The 17,301-nt window shown below is 46.3% G+C and overlaps 1 protein-coding gene across 1 annotated transcript in view; it reads right to left on the bottom strand.

The window, feature by feature from the left end:
• The window catches only part of Sptb (spectrin beta, erythrocytic), a 72,423-nt gene that overhangs the window by 43,767 nt on the left and 11,355 nt on the right, over positions 1-17,301 (bottom strand). Inside the window, exons 2-12 of the mRNA XM_070031863.1 lie at positions 11,526-11,677; positions 10,219-10,392; positions 8,103-8,194; positions 7,089-7,169; positions 6,667-6,782; positions 6,134-6,246; positions 4,903-5,090; positions 3,089-3,206; positions 2,297-2,455; positions 953-1,255; positions 256-406 (exon numbers count right to left, since the gene is read on the bottom strand). Of these exons, the coding sequence (XP_069887964.1) occupies positions 256-406; positions 953-1,255; positions 2,297-2,455; positions 3,089-3,206; positions 4,903-5,090; positions 6,134-6,246; positions 6,667-6,782; positions 7,089-7,169; positions 8,103-8,194; positions 10,219-10,392; positions 11,526-11,677 (1,647 nt within the window). The remainder of the gene's footprint in view (positions 1-255; positions 407-952; positions 1,256-2,296; positions 2,456-3,088; positions 3,207-4,902; positions 5,091-6,133; positions 6,247-6,666; positions 6,783-7,088; positions 7,170-8,102; positions 8,195-10,218; positions 10,393-11,525; positions 11,678-17,301) is intronic.

Here is a 17,301-nt window from a genome sequence, read left to right as displayed (position 1 = left end):
CGGCTAAATGGCAGATGTTTTATTGGTGCCTAAAACACCTTTCTGAGTGTAGATTATACCACAGTACCTGCCTGCTCACTGGAAAGCTATGGCATCACCATTACTTGATCAAAGAGGCAAAATTCTGAAGGTAGCTTTAGTGACTACCACAGAAAGCTAGAACTGGAGGGATCCCAAGAGATTTAGGGATGTCAACCCAGAGGATGGGGACCCTGGTATTAGAGAAGCCAACAGAGGAGACACGCTTGGCCTCACCTTTCCCCTCAGCAAACTGCAGGGTGGCTGCTGTGATGGACTTCACTTTGTCCCCTTGGATGGCAATGTCAGCCTCCATCAACTTGTGCTTCTGTAGCAAGTCCTCAACCTCCAACAGGTGCTTCCCAAACTCAGCAGACAAGAGGTGAGCCTGGAAAAGGACAAAGTAGAGGGAACAAGGGTAAGTGATGGGCAGAGACCCCCCCTCAAAGGGTGTGTTTGTGTCTCAGGTACAGCCAAAATAAGGCTGCCACTTGGGATGGAAGAAGCTACAGAGCAGGATTTCCTATAGGTGCTGCCTACTGGAAAGATCCATGGGGCATCCTACAGAAGCTCGAGCCTCACATTCATCTACTACCTCTGTCTACAGGCTTTGGCTCAGACACATGTCCTTTTAGAAGATCTGTCGTCATTTTCCTGTGTATCCTCAGTGGAGGACCACTGCAGGAGGAGAGAATTTTGATTTCTGTGGTTGTTCTATGCTGGGAGGTGTAAGCAGAGTTAAATTGCAATTACTGAGAATCTGATTATCCAGGCTCATGATTAACACTGTGCCTTCAGGATCCTCTAAGTTGGTGCTTGCGCAACCATGAACCCAAGATTTCTTGGCCATTGGGGATATCATGGTCCTAGGCTGGTGTCTATTAGAGCTCGTGTGAAGTGCAAGGAAGGGTATGGGGCAGGCTCCAGGGCCCACCTTGATCTCGTCCATCCAGTCGATGCTGTGCAGCATGTCCTGGAAGAGCTTCTGCAGTGCCAGGGTGGCCTCCAGTCTCTGGCGCCGGGACCGCAGCAGCTCCTGCAGGTAGCTCCACAGGCGCAGGATGTTGTCCTTCCGGGCCATGATGCGTTTCTGGTCATGGTAATTTTCCTTTTCGAGCTCCTGGGCCAGGTCCTCCAGGGCTTTCACCCGTTCCTCATAGGCAGCAGTGTCCGTCTCGATGGCCTCGTGCTTCTTCTTGGCGGCCTCCACAGCTGCCAGGTCGTATCCGAAGTTATCCTGTCCCGTGGGAGAAAACTCAGCAGCTCACTCAAACATCCCCACACTCCTCCCCAGGTGCACGCAGCGGTGGTGCCAAGCTCAGAAAGGAGCCGGTTCTGATGTTTCCTGCCTGCCTGATCTTCTCAGAGCCGGGTTTCAAAGCCTAAATGTGACACAAGAATCTCTAAAAGCAGCCCCTGTTTTATACCCCATGCCATCCTTGCAGGTGACACTATGCGTTTGTTACTGGCAGTGTCCTGTGACTGTCCAATCATCCTCCCCACACTGTTGTCCAGTTCTGGGCAGGAGGGGCTGCTTGTGCTCAGAAGCCACGCAGCTGCAGACAGATGGTTTGCCCACATGCTATCTGGGGCACACACACATTCTCCAGCGCTCTCAGAGCACTTGCTGGCCTCTTTCTGATCAGAATTTAATTTGATTTCAAACTCTTAGTTGGAGGGAACAGATAGAGAGTCAGCCTTAGGGTCCATTCCTAGTCAGTGAAATATGTCCCAGGCATGGAGGCCAGAGAGCACACAGACTGATACACACACAGGTGTACTCTGGCGTCAGCCTGTTCCTAGAGAACTGACATTTAATGTCAACCATGACCTGTTCTCTCAGAGATGCTATGGCCCAGGTAAGACAACTTTAGAGGCCTGTTCTGGACTTGGAACTTTTTCCTAAAATGGAGATTTAATGAATGTGTGTTCAGAGTGTAGCTCAGTAGAGTGCTTGCCTAGTGTGTACAATGCCATCATGACATGAGCATCTGCATGTGTGAATATGTGTGAAAGAGAAACAGAGAGAAAGAGAGAGAGGGAAGAGGGAGAAGGGAAGGGAGGGAGAGGGAGAGAGGGAGAAGAAAAGAAAAGGGGGGAGGGAAGAGAGATAATCCTCAAGAGTTTGTCTTCAGATACAAATCTAGATTCAGTCAATCATGGGAAGCTAGTCTGAGGACAAGGACAGGCTTATCCAGCTGCTGTGGGGAAGCCAGCTTCAGTTCTGTGGAGAGCTGGGGGATGAGAAGCACTTTCCCTCTCCTGCCATCCCCAGTACCTGAGTCACAAGGCGTTGGTTTTCATTGAGCCACGTCTCTCTCATGGCGGCCTTTCTGTCAAAGCGCCGTGCCAGCTGCTCCAGTTTCTCCTGCCTAATGAGCTCGCTCCTCAGGGCTAACTCCCGCTGGTACTCGGCCTCCTCCAGGCTCTCCCAGGCCTGCACAGGGCACAGGAGAATTCTTGGGGCACAGAAAAAACGTGTGTGTGTGTGTGTGTGTGTGTGTGTGTGTGTGTGTGTGTGTGTGTGTGTGTGTGTGTGTGTGTGTGTGTGTGTGTGTGTGTGTGTGTGTGTGTGTGTGTGTGTGTGTGTGTGTCTATCCATCTTTCACTTGACATTCAGTGATTTGAGGAATCAAGGCCAATGTTCTTGGGTGAGGTGGTCCTTTGCCTTCATGTCTGGAACAACCAAGCGGAGGTCACAATCTCCCCTACATCTTCCCCTACACTTGCCTCTCTGGGAACTCGTACTGATACATGGCCATCTATATTCTATTAAAGCTTCCAGATGGTATTAAGTCTCCAAGCCTCTGAAACATCATAAGATATTTCCCTTCTGTTATAATTAACTCATATTCTAGATCCAAAGACAAATTCAAGGTTCTATAGAGGACAGGCTATAAAACAAGTTCCAAAGAATAACTCAGGGTATGTCTGGAGAGAGAACTGAAGTATGGTGGGCAGAGTCTGACCTCTCAGAATCCCAAATAGCTAACACATAATAACAGGTTAATTAATAATGTGTTAATAACATTAAGAATATGGTGATGCAGAAGGGGAGCTGCTACAGTACCCGATTGATGTCAGATACTAGCTTCCCATCATGGGGCGTGTACACCTTTTGATTGTTGGCTCTCATCCGGGACTGGATAGTAAAGAGTAGAACTTCCAGATTCCCCTTTTCCTGAAATCTGTGGAGAAAGCAGAGGAAGGGAGGTTAGTGTTGAGAGGTCCACAACCTGGAAGCCCTGACATCCTGGATCTTGAAGAACAAAGCATATTTTTCTTGACAACAAAGAAAAAATGAAGAGAAGGTATACTTCTGCTTACTGGTTAACCTATTTACCATTCTCACCAACAAAGGCCTCATAATTTGTGTCTTTACAACTCAAATCAGAGAACATAGGTGTACTTATCATTTGCTTCTATAGGAGAATAGCTGACTAGAGTATTCTGGTAAGGAGTTGCAACTATCGAGTTTTGCCAATCAATACAAAGAAATCCTTCCCTCTTCTATAGGTGATGAAGGCTTCTGACTAGCTTTTCAGACAGTTTTTTATTGAGCCAGTAAAAACTTAGAAGCAGCATTATCCGCAAAAGAACATGTTGCACTGAAAGCAATTTTCATTCCAATTCTACTAAATGGACTCTCCTCCCAAGTTCTATAGGCCACATGTTTCCCAGGGGTCAGGAAAGACTGGCCTCTTGAAGGATTGTCGGTGGAAAAAGGCAAGCTCCAGGTTAGTGGGTCTGTTCATATTTCTTCATGCATTCAACATTCCATTCGCTTTTACACACTAGATGTGACAGATGGGGACTAATGATGAGCAATGTCTCCACCTGTAGCCCAGCCAGTCTCCTTGCAACACTCACAGGTACTGAAGAAGGTTGAAACCCTCAAGGTCCATCTGCTAGCTTGCATATAGTGCCTGGCAGATTCACAGGGGATGATCTCTATATTGAATTTAAAACTTTAAAAGAGGGTTAGCGTTAAGCCAGAAACTAGATACAGATTTATAGTGCATCCTAGACTCCGTGTCTTACTTTTCCACATTTGAATGCCTTGATTGGAGAGTGTGAAGGATGGATGGGTGAAAACCTCTTTCAAGAAAGCTGACTAAGCTAAAGGCAGACAAGCTAGGAAGCCTGATATGTATGTGTATGTACATGCTTGTATACGTGTGCATGTTTGTGAACGCATCCATGCATATGCTTTCATGGTTGTGTGTGCATGTGCATGAATAAACTATGTGCACACCCATGCATGTGTGGTTGTGTATGTGCATGTGTTTGTGTACAGGTGCCCATGTGTTGCATTTGTACATAATTGTGAATACATGCATGGAAGTGTATATCTGCACAACTGCATGTGATTGTGTGCATGCACATATACACATGTGTATGCATGGTTGTGTGTGAATAGCTGTACGTACACACATGTGGTGGGGTTATAGAGAGCTTGAGAAACAGGCGTAGAGCTCTTCTGGTGAGCAGTTGCAGATGAGAGAGAAAAAGATTGCAAGGCCTCACACAGAGAGCTAAAGAATCTCAAGGTCATCACCAGAAAACAACCATAGCTCAGGGAACAGACTAAGAGAGGAGATCTTCAACATGGGCTCTCCAAAGAGATTCACAATCCAGATCTCCCTACCCACTCTTCCTCGGGGGTCAAGAAAAGCACTTTCTTTGGCTCTGAGTCAGGATTTCACATCAGCAACTGTTTCCTAAAAGCTGATAGCATGAGAGTGGCCAAGAAAAGCGTGAAGCAGACGACAGCTGTGTGGCTCTGGAGCCTCAAGACTGCCTTGTGGAAACACTTCATGATGCCCAGAGTCTGGCTCTACCTCTGGGAAGTTGGCTTCTCAGCTCCTGATGAGCCCCACTTACTTAGGTGGCTTCTCCACAGTGCGGTAAGTGCTGAAGGCCTGTAGCTGCTGCTGGACACCAGTCAACGAGTTGGCAAACTTGCGGCTGTTCAGGACGCTGATGGTCTGTTCGATCCAGGTGAGTAGGTCTGAGGCTAGTCCACTGTACTTTTCAATCATCTTCTCAGTCTCTATGGCGTGGTCAATGACCTAAGGAATCACCTTATTACTCATTCTTGTCACAAGGGTAATGCCACCAATGAGGCCACCTCCAAGAGCCACAACCAAGGTGCCCCAAAGTGCGGCTCCCACCCAGCAAGCTCTGGAGTGCTCTAGGTTGAGTTTATCCTTCCAGGCCCAGACTGGTGCCCAGGTAGAAGAGGTGTACTACAGGTAGGTGAAAGCCTTCCTCTTCCTTCTTGTTTTGGGGGTAGGGCAACTGGGTCTTGCTATATGTAGCCCAGGCTTGCCAGGAACTTACGATCTTTCTGCCACAGCATCTTGAGTTCTGGGATTATAGGCATATGTCATCATGCTCAGATGAAGCCCTTCTCGTGCACTGACCCAACTAGGGTCCAGGAGTAGCCTGATGCTCCCCTAATCCCATAAAAGATTATTCTGGTGTTGGGACCACCAACATACTAGGCCCTAGAGGGGTCAGGGTTTCTTTTTAATTTTCTTCTCTTTACTGCTCTACTGGGGTTTTAACTCAGGGCTTCATGCTTGTTAGGCAGGTGTTCTACCACGTAAGCTACATATCAGGCCCTAGTTTCAACTGTTGATTAGGCATGGAGGGCAGCCAGGCCTTGTTTTTGCTAATCACAGGGCTGTTACATTCAAAGATGAATGAGGAATTGTTCCTACCCTACAAGAGATAATGGAATGAGACATGGGGCTCTATACAGAGAGCTGGGTTCCTAGTATATTGTGAGATAGAGCCATGACAAGCAAAACGAATAAGGGCCTGCAATGGTTCCCCTGGGAATGCTTGTGGGAAGCAGGACGCCAGGTAGAGGGCAGGCTTAGAGCTTTAGGCTATATAGATCCTTGCAGGACAGATATGGACCTGCTTCTTTGGAGGTAGCTCAAAGGCTGACTTTCTAGGAAGCTTTAGAAGAAATGGGGTCCAAGTATTCTGTACCCTCACTGCAGCTGGGATTCCAAGCTCTTGGGATGGACTGGGAGCCTCACAGTCCATCACAGGAATGGAAGGTAGGAAGAAGATGATACTGTGTGGATAAATAGCACGGTACCTTGCCCACACGCTTGCCCTCCACTGCCAGCACCTTCATCTTGGAGAAGTAGTGGTAAAATGCCACCACATAGGTGATGATGGACTTCTCATCAGGGTTCTCAGTGAAGACATCTGTAAGGGAAACGGTATATCCTCAGCGCCTCATCAGAAGCCAGAAAGCTTAGCTTTCCAGGGCTTAGCAGCATTTCCTCCAACCTGAAGTCCAACCACAGGCACCAAGTGACAACCAATGGGACAAGAACGGAGGAGTGAAAGGCCTACGACTTTAAACTGATGACATCCATATTAGGACCTCATTTTGCAGAAGCAGAAAGAAGAAGGCTTCAAAGTCTAAGGGACCCAGGCCAGGTGAGGTGAGGGGAATCCACTTGGAACAGAGCAGCAAGCTCATCACAGAGCTCTGGCCTGGCCCTGTCCCTCTCTGTGCTCATCGTTCACCAGGCACCTGGACAAGCCTGGAAGAACAATCCTGTTGTCCTGGACAATTCCAGGAATGTCTCCCTCTGGAGTAGCGAGGTGGGAGTGACTCACCCTCTGGGTCGAGGAGTGGGATGATGCCCAACTGGCGCTCAGCCACATCAAATGCGTGCTCTAGGTTATGCCGGGCATTGGAATCCTTCAGCTTGTCAAAGTCAATCAGGTCAGGCCTAGGGGCAAAGCTGGACTGTTAAAAGGGAGTGGCCATGGTAGCCCCACCTCTAAAGTTGCCCAGCATGCAGCAAGGACTTTAGGCAATACAGAGAAATGGACAGACAAGAGAACTGAGAGACAGGAGCAAAGAAGAGGGGATAGCTATGGGCACCATCTTGGAAGGAAGGAACAGGTGTGACTGAGCTTAAAGAAGGCAGGGCCACTGGGGGAAGTCAAGGGTAAACGGGGAAGAGACAGGAGGGGTACCATTCCCATGGTTCCCAAATACCCATCAGTTCCCAGGGTCCTCCTCTTGCTCTTACCGGTGCTTATGTATCAGGGCATTAAAGGCCAGGCCATCCTTCCAGCTGGAGGTGAAGTTGGTGACATTGACATGGGGGTAGCTGTATCCAAGACAAACATAAAGATTTAAGAAAAGATTCTTTTGAATAACCCTAGCTATTCAGGAGGCTGAGATCTGGAGGATCACAGTTTGAGGGCAGCTTGGGCAGAAACGTTTGCTAGACTCCATCTCTAATTAACCAGCATAAAGCAGGGCTGGAGGCATGGCTCAAGTGGTAGAATACCAGAATAACCAACATGAGGCCCTGAGTTCATTACCACAAAAGAAAGAGAGAGGGGAGGGGAAAGAAGTAAGAGAAAGAAAAGGAAATAAAGCTGGGCATTGATGGCTCAAGCTTATAATTCCAGCTGAGATAAGGAGGCTGAGATCTAATGATCTTAGTTCAAAGCCAGCCTGGGCAGAAAGTCTGTAAGATTCTTATCTCCAATAAACTTACCCTCCCTCAAAAAAAAAAAAAAGCCAGAAGTAGAGCTGTGGCACAAGTGCTAGAGTACTAGCTTTGAGCAGAAGAAATTCAGGGCCAGTGCCTAGGCCTGAGTTCAAGCCCCAGGACCAGCACACATGCGCACACATGTGCACACACACACACACACACACACACACACACTCAGAAATAGATCCTTTTGAGGTCACACAAGCATATGAATTGATGGTTAAGATGTCAGGAAAGAAATGGACGTGTCTCTTGAGCTGTTTCAACATAGGGGGGCATAGCTAATTAATACAAAGATGTCCCCTTAAGCTGTGGCCCATACACACACTGACAAGACCCAGTCTAGCCAGAGGCAACTTTGGAGAAGAATCCTATATTCCAGACTTCAAACAATGAGGGCAGAATAGAATTATAACCATTATGTTGACCCTGCCATAGCTGTGGATGGTGATGTCCAGAGCCCTTGGGGATGTCAGTCCCTGCAGGAAGCACGGGGCTGCTGGTGAATGTGGACACGGCAGGCTTCCCAGGCATACACACCCTGCCGTCTTCATCTGGCACCACAAGAGCAATGCATCTTTGGCTGAGCGTGTCTCACGGCCTTCTTGAGTTTGGACAACAATGTCTTGAATCTGAGAATGGCAGAAGAAGAGAGAGATGAAATAGATTTACATGTGGCTCCATGCCTTTCTGCTCTTCCTGAGAGACTCTCTTTAGGCCTCTCCACCTCCCCAATGGTCACTCATTTGCAGCCCCCAGATCATAATTCAAGGCCCTGGGTCTCAGTCAGTCAGTCCCTGCCTCAGTCAGCTAGGAAGCACAGGAATGACTTCCTCATATCAGAGGAGACAGGTAATTCTAACAAGACGCTGAGAAGTGTCCTCATGACTCTTCCGAAGGTTCAATGTTCCCCAAGGCAGTAGAATAACATGAACATCGTATGGTATTGATCTTTTAAAAATTCATGTGGTATTGCTTTTAACATTAGCATTTTGTGAAGTTTACTTGATTCTTAATTTATATTGAGAGAAGCTTAGGGAATTAAGACAGTACACTTGCCAGGCACTAGTGGCTTATGCCAGTAATCCTAGCTACTCAGGAGGCTGAGATCTGAGGATTGTAGTTCAAAGCAGCCTGGGCAGGAAAGTCCGTGAGAATCTTATCTCCAATTAACTACCATAAAGCTGGAAGTGGTGTTGTGGCTTAAGTGGTGGAGCACAGAGCACACTCTTTGAACTGAAGAGCTCAGGGACAGTGCCCAGGCCCAGAATTCAAACCTCTCAACCAAAAAAAAAAAAAAAAAAGCAAGCAAGCAAGCACACATCTAGGAGTGTCTGTCAGGATCTTCCCAAAGAGGATCAACTAAGAAGGGAAGGGAAGACTTGATTCTGAATGTGGGAAGCACCACATTCTATCATTCATTCCATCAGCCAATAGCGGCTTGTAGGCACTGGCGTTATTTTCTCTCCGCTTCTTGGCTCCTGTGACATGAGCTGCTCTGCTCTGGGATGTTCTTTCTTCCATGATGGACTGATACCTCTGAAACTCTGAGCAAAATAAACGCTTCCTCCGGTAGGCTGTTTCTGTCAGGTATTTTGTCATGGCTGTAAGAAAAGTGACTAATCTAATATGTAGTTCCTTTTTCATCCATAATTCTTCTGTATTTATTGTTTAATCTCCTGTACTCGTGAGTGAGATCAGACATCCAAGACCTGTAGAATGAGGACTTTAATCTGTGAGTTGTGTGCTGTCTTCTTCTTCTTCTTCCCTGAACTCTACTCATGGCCTTCCCTTCCCCAAGCCAAAAGGTGCAAGGGCCCTGATGTCTTTCCCCCACACTTTCTAAATATCCTTACAAGTAATCTAGACTTTGAATGTCACAAAGAGAGGGTTCTGATGGAAAAGTATAAAAGCAGATTTTTTTTTTCCTACTCGAGACTGAGATCTGAGGATCCCAGTTCAAAGCTGGCCCAGGCAGGCAAAATTGTTGAGACCCTTTTGTCTCCAATTAACCATCAAAAAGTTAGAACTGGAGGTGTGTCAAATGGCAGAGTGCTTGCCTTGAGCAAAAAAGCCAAGCAAGAGTATCAGGTCCAGGCTGGGAATATGGCTTAGTGGTAGAGTGCTTGACTAGTATGCATAAAGACCTGGGTTCGATTCCTCAGTGCCATATAAACAGAAAAAGCCAGAAGTGGCACTGTGGCTCAAGTGGTAGAGTGCTATCCTTGAGCAAAAGAAGTTCAGGGACAGTGCCCAGGCCCTAAGTTCAAGCCCCAGGACTGGCAAAAAAAAAAAAAAAGAGTATCAGGCCCTGAGTTCAAGTCCCAGTACTGACACAGATACACAAAAGCAGATTTTCTGCACTTTTTTTTTTTCAGTTTCTAAACCAAATTATTTTAAGAACCAAGAAGCTCCATGGGAGGAAGGAAGACATTAAAAAGCAAGTCTTCCAGGAGACTGCAATGTAGGTACTAATTAACTTGTATTATTTTCTCCCTCAGAAGATTATAGCTGAGAAGCTAACCTCAGCTTTGGCACTTTGGAATGACACAGAAGATCAGTTCTCCTGTCAACAATCATTGTCTCGGATGCAAGTATCCCAGAGCCTGGCTAGTTTTGAGACTCTTCTTCAGTTCCCTCTGCCCCCAGGACCCACCTGGAAGCGGAGGATAATGGTCCAGATGAGGCCCAGGACCAGGCGGTGGTTGCCATCCACGATGTCATGGGAGCCCATGTTCTCCAGGTGTACACGCTGTTCCTTGAGGAACTGTAAGGCCTTGTCCACATTCTCCAGGCAGTGGATGCGCATCTTCCCCTTGGTGGGCCTTGGCTGAGGGACAGCAGTGGCCCCCATGGGCACAGAGAGAGGGAACGGTCACCCCAGAGGTCCCTGAAGCCTGGACCAACTTGTCATCAGCCCACCCTCCATCTTGCAGGCCAAACTCCAAGTCCTGCAGTTGCTCCTGACAGCTTTCAACCCCTTCCTCTCAGCAAAGTTCAGAGGCTTATTGTCTCTGCACTCAGAGCTCTGTAACCAGGCATGGATGCCCTTTCTGATCACACCAATGGACAGTTAACTGAGCACTTACTATGTGCCAGGTGCAGTTCTAAGAACTACTTACTGCTGATCAATGATAAGAATAACCGTTAGCTTGATGATGGCTAAGGGACTCAGATCCCCTAACCAACTTCCTCTCTCAGGATGCTCAGAGACAGAACCCAGGGGACTAGGGGTGGGGAGGAATCATAATTGACGTTAAATGTACCATCAGAAGGATCCCAGGGGAAGCCTTCAAATATAATTTCAGTATAATATGAGGTTAAAAAGCAGGAATTTATTCTGGAGTTTAAAAAATGGCAACAGAACAAAGTAGTTGTTCATTCAAACCTGAAGATCTCAGAGTACTTCATTTTATATATGGAGGAAATGGAGGCCAAGAAGGTCCTGCTTTGATAGGCCCCAGGTCACAGAGAAAGCAATTAAGCCGCTCCTTCAGAGGCTACCAGACGGCCAGGTAGGTACAACAAAGAGGGAGGAGCTCTAACAGATCTCCACTTGCATGTGTGGTAAAGCACACAGAAAACTATCTTCTCTATTCTCCTTTTGGTTCCAAGATGGGTGCAAATTTCTCCAGTAATCCATATATCTTGGCTTGTGTGGGGAGCCATTACAGGCCTGTCCAGATGCCCAGATCCCAGTGAGAATGACAAAACTCTGTATGGCTTCTGCAAAAAGCATGGAGGGATGGGGAGTGGGGAGGAGCAAGAAGTTCTGGGAAGAGGTGAGGGAACCTGGTCAGCCACATAGACACTTGACTAGGAAAGTACTGGAACTTTGCAAAGGAACAGGGAGAAAACCCTGGCAGGCCTGGAGAATTAGGCCACAAAATGCCTCTACGGAAGAGGGGCTGATGGCACCAATCACCAAGCCAGGGAGGGGCACAGCACAGACCAGAGTATTACCAGCATTTCTCCAGAGAGGACCTCCAGCAGCTTGATGAGCATCCGCCCATCCCGCAGGTCCTTGTAGAGATCGCTGATGCGGCAGGACACTCGAGCCAGGTGAGAGTTCACCCACTTTGTGAAGGTCTTCTTCTGAACAACTTCCCGCTCGTCTGGTGGGGTTGGAGTGGGGTTAGGGAGATGAGCCTTGAGTGAGCTGAGCTGCCTGAGGTGGTCAGGGCTATATCCCATGGAACCAACTAAGACATTTTTCTCTAAATCCCAGGTTTACCCATGCCTGGCAGAGGAAGCTGAGGTATTCTGGGAGCATGTGGATCTCTGGCAACCTGGGGCCACACCAGAGCTCACAAACCACAGCCAGCACTCTCTATATACAGTATCAAGATGAGACTACTTGATTCACCCATGATTCCCACTGCCAGTTAGGATATTCTATATAATTATCTCACCAAATTTAGGTTCCAATGCCAGATTCACTCACTAGTCTGTCCATCTGTCCATCCATTCATCCGTCCATCCATCCAAAATTCCCTCCTCTTAGAAAGTTCTCTTAGTTTCTCAACTCTTCTCTGTTCTCTTTGCCTAACTCCTGCCTATTAAGATTCTTAGGGGAGCTTTTCCTGACGCTTCCTGGGGTGGGCCCCCATGTGTCCTCTGGCCCCTGCTTTCACTTTTCCAAGTATTAGTTGATAATTGATCTTTCCTGAAAGACTATGGCTCCCTGGGCCTAGAAAAGTCTGTCTGGTTATCCACTCCATCTCTACAGCCTGGAATGTGGCACAGAGTATTTGTTCCTCAGATGCACTGTGGGTAACTAGACAAACATCTATTCAATTCCTACAAGGTGGCAGGCCTATTCTAGGCTTGATGGTGCCATACAGTAAACTAAATTGCCTGCCTTCAAAGAGTTCCTTGAAGGTAGAGGAGAATGAAGTGTAAAAGAAGTTAGGATATGCCAAACTATGATCCACATGGGATTAAGAGCATGAAGGTTTGGACTGGGAGCTACCCGTAGAATTACATTATCTCTCACACCCAGAATGGCAGGCAAGGGCTCTTGATCTTCAGTCCTGGGAGAGATGAGAAGACACTGGCAAATCAGCAAAGACCAAGCCCCCAACCCATGATTTACCAGCTCAAGTGAAAACTTGGTGGTTCTGTACAAAGAAATGCTGGTGGTCTCTTCAGGCTAAGACTAGAGAGAAGACTTAAGACTACGATAGCACAAAGAAAAGGGAAAGAATGGCAGAGAGGAAAAAAGCAAGAGAAAAGAATAGCAAACAGAGAAGGAAAAGAAACAAAATGAAAACAACAGGAGAAGCTGGGTGCTGGTAGGTTATACCTATAATCCTAGCTACTCGGGAAGCTGAGATTTGAGGATCACACTCAAAGCCAGCCCAGGCAGGAAAGTCTCCGAGATTCTTATCTCCAATTAATCACCAGAAAATCGGAAAGTGGATCTGTGGCTCAAAGTGGCGGAGTGCTACCCTTGAGTGAAAAAGCTCAAGGACAGAGCTCAGGTCCTGAGTTCAAGCCCCATGATTATCAAAACAAAATAGCAAAAAAATAAAAGCAGGAGAGAAGGTGACATGAATGATCTGTGTGTTTGGTTTTGTGAAGTGTCTGGCAGTCAGTTTCTGGGCACTCAGGTTTAAAGACTCAAGATAGGAGCTGACCTGGTAGTGTGGCTGGGCCTGCTAGCCTACAAGATCCCCATGGAGGTCCAGTGTTTGGAGAGAAGACACAGCAAAGGGAGACACACAGTGACCCAGCCAGGAGAGAATGTCAGCTGGAAGTGGCTAGCTGTATGCTCGCTCAGCTGAGCCCAAACCATAGAAGGGTTTGGTTGGCTTTTTTTAAATGATTAAATATCTGACTTAACAGCAACAAAAAGTGGAGCTCAGCCAGTACTCCTAAGGGTATAATGTTGGCAGTTCCTGAGGCTGGCAGCATCAGGTTCCTTCTGACTTCATGGCTATTTTAGTGTTAGGAACTCAGCTTCTTTATTCATCTGTTCATTCATTCAGCAAATGTTTACTGTACAAGCCTCAGGTGCCACTGCCTGAGTGGAGGCAGAGAATCCAAGGACAAAAAAGATGGGCCTCATCCTTGAACCCATAGACTCTATTATAAATATGATTGGTGTTTGAGTCATGTGTGAACATTGTACAACAGCTACCTAGACAATATTCTAAAGAGAGAAGAAATATACCCGGTGCCAGTGGCTTATACCTATAATCCTTGCTACTCAGGAGGTTGAAATCTGAGGATTGGGATTCAAAACCAGCCCAGACAGGAATGTTCATGAGACTCTTATCTCCAAGGAACCACTGAAAGCCAGGAAGTACAGCTGTGGCTCAAGTGGTAGAGCGTTAGCCTTGAGCACAAAAGCTCAGGGACAGGGCCTAGGTCCTGAGTGCTAGCCCTCGTACCCCCTCCCTCTGACACATACAAAAAAAGAGAAGGACTACTATGGTGCATACTAATGTTAAATATATGTAAGATTTAAATGGTATTCTTCATTCATTCTGGCCAAAGTTTGACAGGGTGACCACCACCTTACTGTTTTGGCAGCAGCAAATCTAAGCGCTGTCCTGTTTTCAAGGACAAATGCAACCTAACTAAAAATCTGATAACATGTTGGACAGAAAGCAAGCACATTTCTCTGGGGTATGTTGGGGTTCAATACAACCAGCTACAGCCCCTGGGCTTCCCCTAGAAACCTGACCTGTTCTTTTTAAAAATTTTTAAAATTGATTACTTTTGTGGTTGGTCTGGGCCTGAGAGCTGTCCTTCACCCCTTCAGCTAGAGTGAGTGCTCTACCCCTTGAGCCACAGCACCATTTCCGGTTTTCTGGAGGTTTATCGGAGATAAGATGTCTCACAGACTTTCCTACCCGAGCTGGTTTTTGAATTGTGGTTGTAAGATCTCAGCCTCCTGAGTAGCTAGGATTACAGGCGTGAACCACTGACACCTGATCAGACCTGTTCTTTAAGTTGCTCATCCTTCCACCCAGATGTGGAAGATTTGACTAAGGGGATGACATTTTAGCACCTTTGGAGGTGAGCGTTCTCAAAAACTACAGTCATTTTCTCCTTTTAGTCTTCCTGTGTTTAAGAATCTGAAAATTCCACACAAATGCTAAGACCTATTTATTTGCATCTGGTAAAGAGTAAGGGTGTGCGTTAAGCAGGGAACACAGTATTTAATTCTAGGCTGCTGGACTGACATATACATATATATGCATATACATATATACATATACATATATATGCATATATATGTATATATTGGCACTGAAGTCTACTAAAACACCCTTAGATTTCCCTGGTTTTTCTACACACAAATGATACCTACTAGAGCACCGGAGCTGCAGGTTTAGAGCACAGCAGGTACCCTTCTGGCTGCCTTACCTTAAAGGCTGGGGGGAAAATTACCCAGAATCCCTATACTCTGAAACATTTCTGCAGTGTTGAGACATGGGGAAAATTCCGAGCAGCTAATGATGATCAAAAGGAGAGAAAAGGCCCAGGGGTGAGGATTAATTTCCATTAGCTTGTTTGCTCCGGCTGCTCCGCATCAAGCATGCTCAGCACATTCACTTCTGCACAGCCCAGACAGTCACTCCTCAGGAGCCTTCCAAGTGCAGGAGAGACAGGTGGCCCACAGCCAGCTGGGCTGAGAACCCTGGTGGTATGGACAGGTGGGAAGGAGGGTGGGCACCAGTACTGGTGTCTCCAGGGGACCCACTATGGGAAGGAAGCCTCAGCATGGCTGAACCCATGAAGAAAAGAATGAGTGAGCATAGACAGGCTTGTGTCTGCAGAATCAAACCAGGGCCCATTTATTCCTCTCTGCTGCTCTTCCTCTCCCTTTCCTTCTTAGGCCATGATTACCTGCATTCTCTCATGTGTTAGGCTGCTCCTAGAAAATTCATCTTCGTTCCTGATCATCTGACCCAGATTTGTCTGAGTGTCATGATGATTTTATTTTTCTCTCAAACTCCCCTTTCAAAGAGTTAGTATGAGGTATAACCATGACACCAAACACCCCTCAAATTCTCCTGCTGTGATGAATACATCATGGGAAGTGCTGGCATCCAGAAAGCATACTATTATGTGAACTATTGTTGACATTCTCACCACCACTAGTATAGGCAAGAGCAGATCTTATACCTGACCCGAGCCAGAAGGCCAAGAGACAAAACCACCATTACGGTTACCATGTCCAAAGGTCTGTGCTAGAGGCTACAAGGGCATAAGGCAGACTTACTCTCCCTGATGCCTTGGGATCTAGTTAAGGAAACAGGACATAAATTTACTCATGACTACTTTTGTGACCACACAGGAAATAAATGGCAGTTCATTTTACTAACACAAATGCTGTCACAGATAAGTGGCATATACAATCGATGGTTGTGGAGTCCAAGAAGAGAAAGGACATTTCTAATTGGAGTCATCAAGGGGGTCCTCGTGAAGAAAAGCACTTGGACAGGAAGAAGGGGAGGGGAGGCAGGGAGATATAATGAGCCTGAGCAGACAAGCATGAAAGGATAAAGCTTGTTCACGGGCTACTGAGTTGCTGCAGATTAGAAGAAGACAAGTGGAAAATAGGTTTTAAGCTGGGTGCTGGTGTCTCATGCCTCTAATCTTAGCTACTCAATTCTAAGAATCTAAGGATCCTTAGATTCCTTAGAGTTCTAAGGACCACAGTTCAAAGCCATCTTGGGCAGAAAGGCCTCATGAGACTCTTATCCCTAATTAACTACCAAAAGTCCAGAAGTACAACTCAAGTGGTAGAGCACCAGCCTTGAGTGAAAAAGTCGGGGACAGAACCTATACAGAGCTCCAGCCCTAGTACTGAAACACACACACACACACACACACACACACACACACACACACACACACACACACACACACACACACACACACACACACACACACACACACACACACACACACACACACCAGAAAATAAATGAGCGAATGAATGAAATAAAGAAAGGTAAAAAAGAAGTTTTAAACAGGGGATGGAAGGGTGGGGCCATGGCTCAAATGGGGGAGCACTTGCCTAGCTAGGGAGAGAACTTAGGATGAATCCCTAGTATAACCAAACAATCAACCCAGAATATGGAAATTCCCACAGTAAGAATCTTAGAAATTTATAGAATTAAAGGGTCTAGACTTTATCCCCAGAACTAAAAGAAAAAATTAGATTTAATGCTAGAAGCAAAAGGAACCAAGAAAGGAAACAGTGGCAGGGTTATTTGCTAAAATATTAACTTGGCAGGTCCACAATAAAAACAAGACACAGTATTTCAGGTTACATTTTCAAGGAAGTATAAAAATCTATATATAGAAAACCTTAGGGGCTGTGAGCCTATACAAAAGAAAATTTGAACAAATAGAAAGGGGTGCTGAATTATTCATTTAAAAAAGTCTCAGTATTTCTGGGTGCCAGTGGCTCATGCTTATAATCCTAGTGACTCAGGAGGCTAAGACCTGAGGATAGCAGTTCAAAGCCAGCCCAGGCAGGAAAGTCTATGAGACTCTTATCTCCAATTAACCACCAGAAAACCAGAAGTGGTACTGTGGCTCAAAGTGGTAGAGTGCTAAACTTGAGCAAAAAGAGCTTAGGAATAGCACCCAAATCCTGAGTTCAAGCTTCATGACCAATGGAAAAAAAAAAGTCTCAATATTATGAAGCCTTCAACTTATCTCAAATTAATACATAGATTTATCATTATTCAAATATATTTAAATTATCCAATGT

This window comes from Dipodomys merriami, unplaced genomic scaffold (assembly GCF_024711535.1).
Source record: "Dipodomys merriami isolate MVZ:Mamm:240054 unplaced genomic scaffold, mDipMer1.0.p SCAF_1, whole genome shotgun sequence".
Classification (NCBI taxonomy): Eukaryota; Metazoa; Chordata; class Mammalia; order Rodentia; family Heteromyidae; genus Dipodomys; species Dipodomys merriami.
Note: the sequence above shows the minus strand (reverse complement) of the source record. Positions and strands in the feature narration are given on the sequence as shown.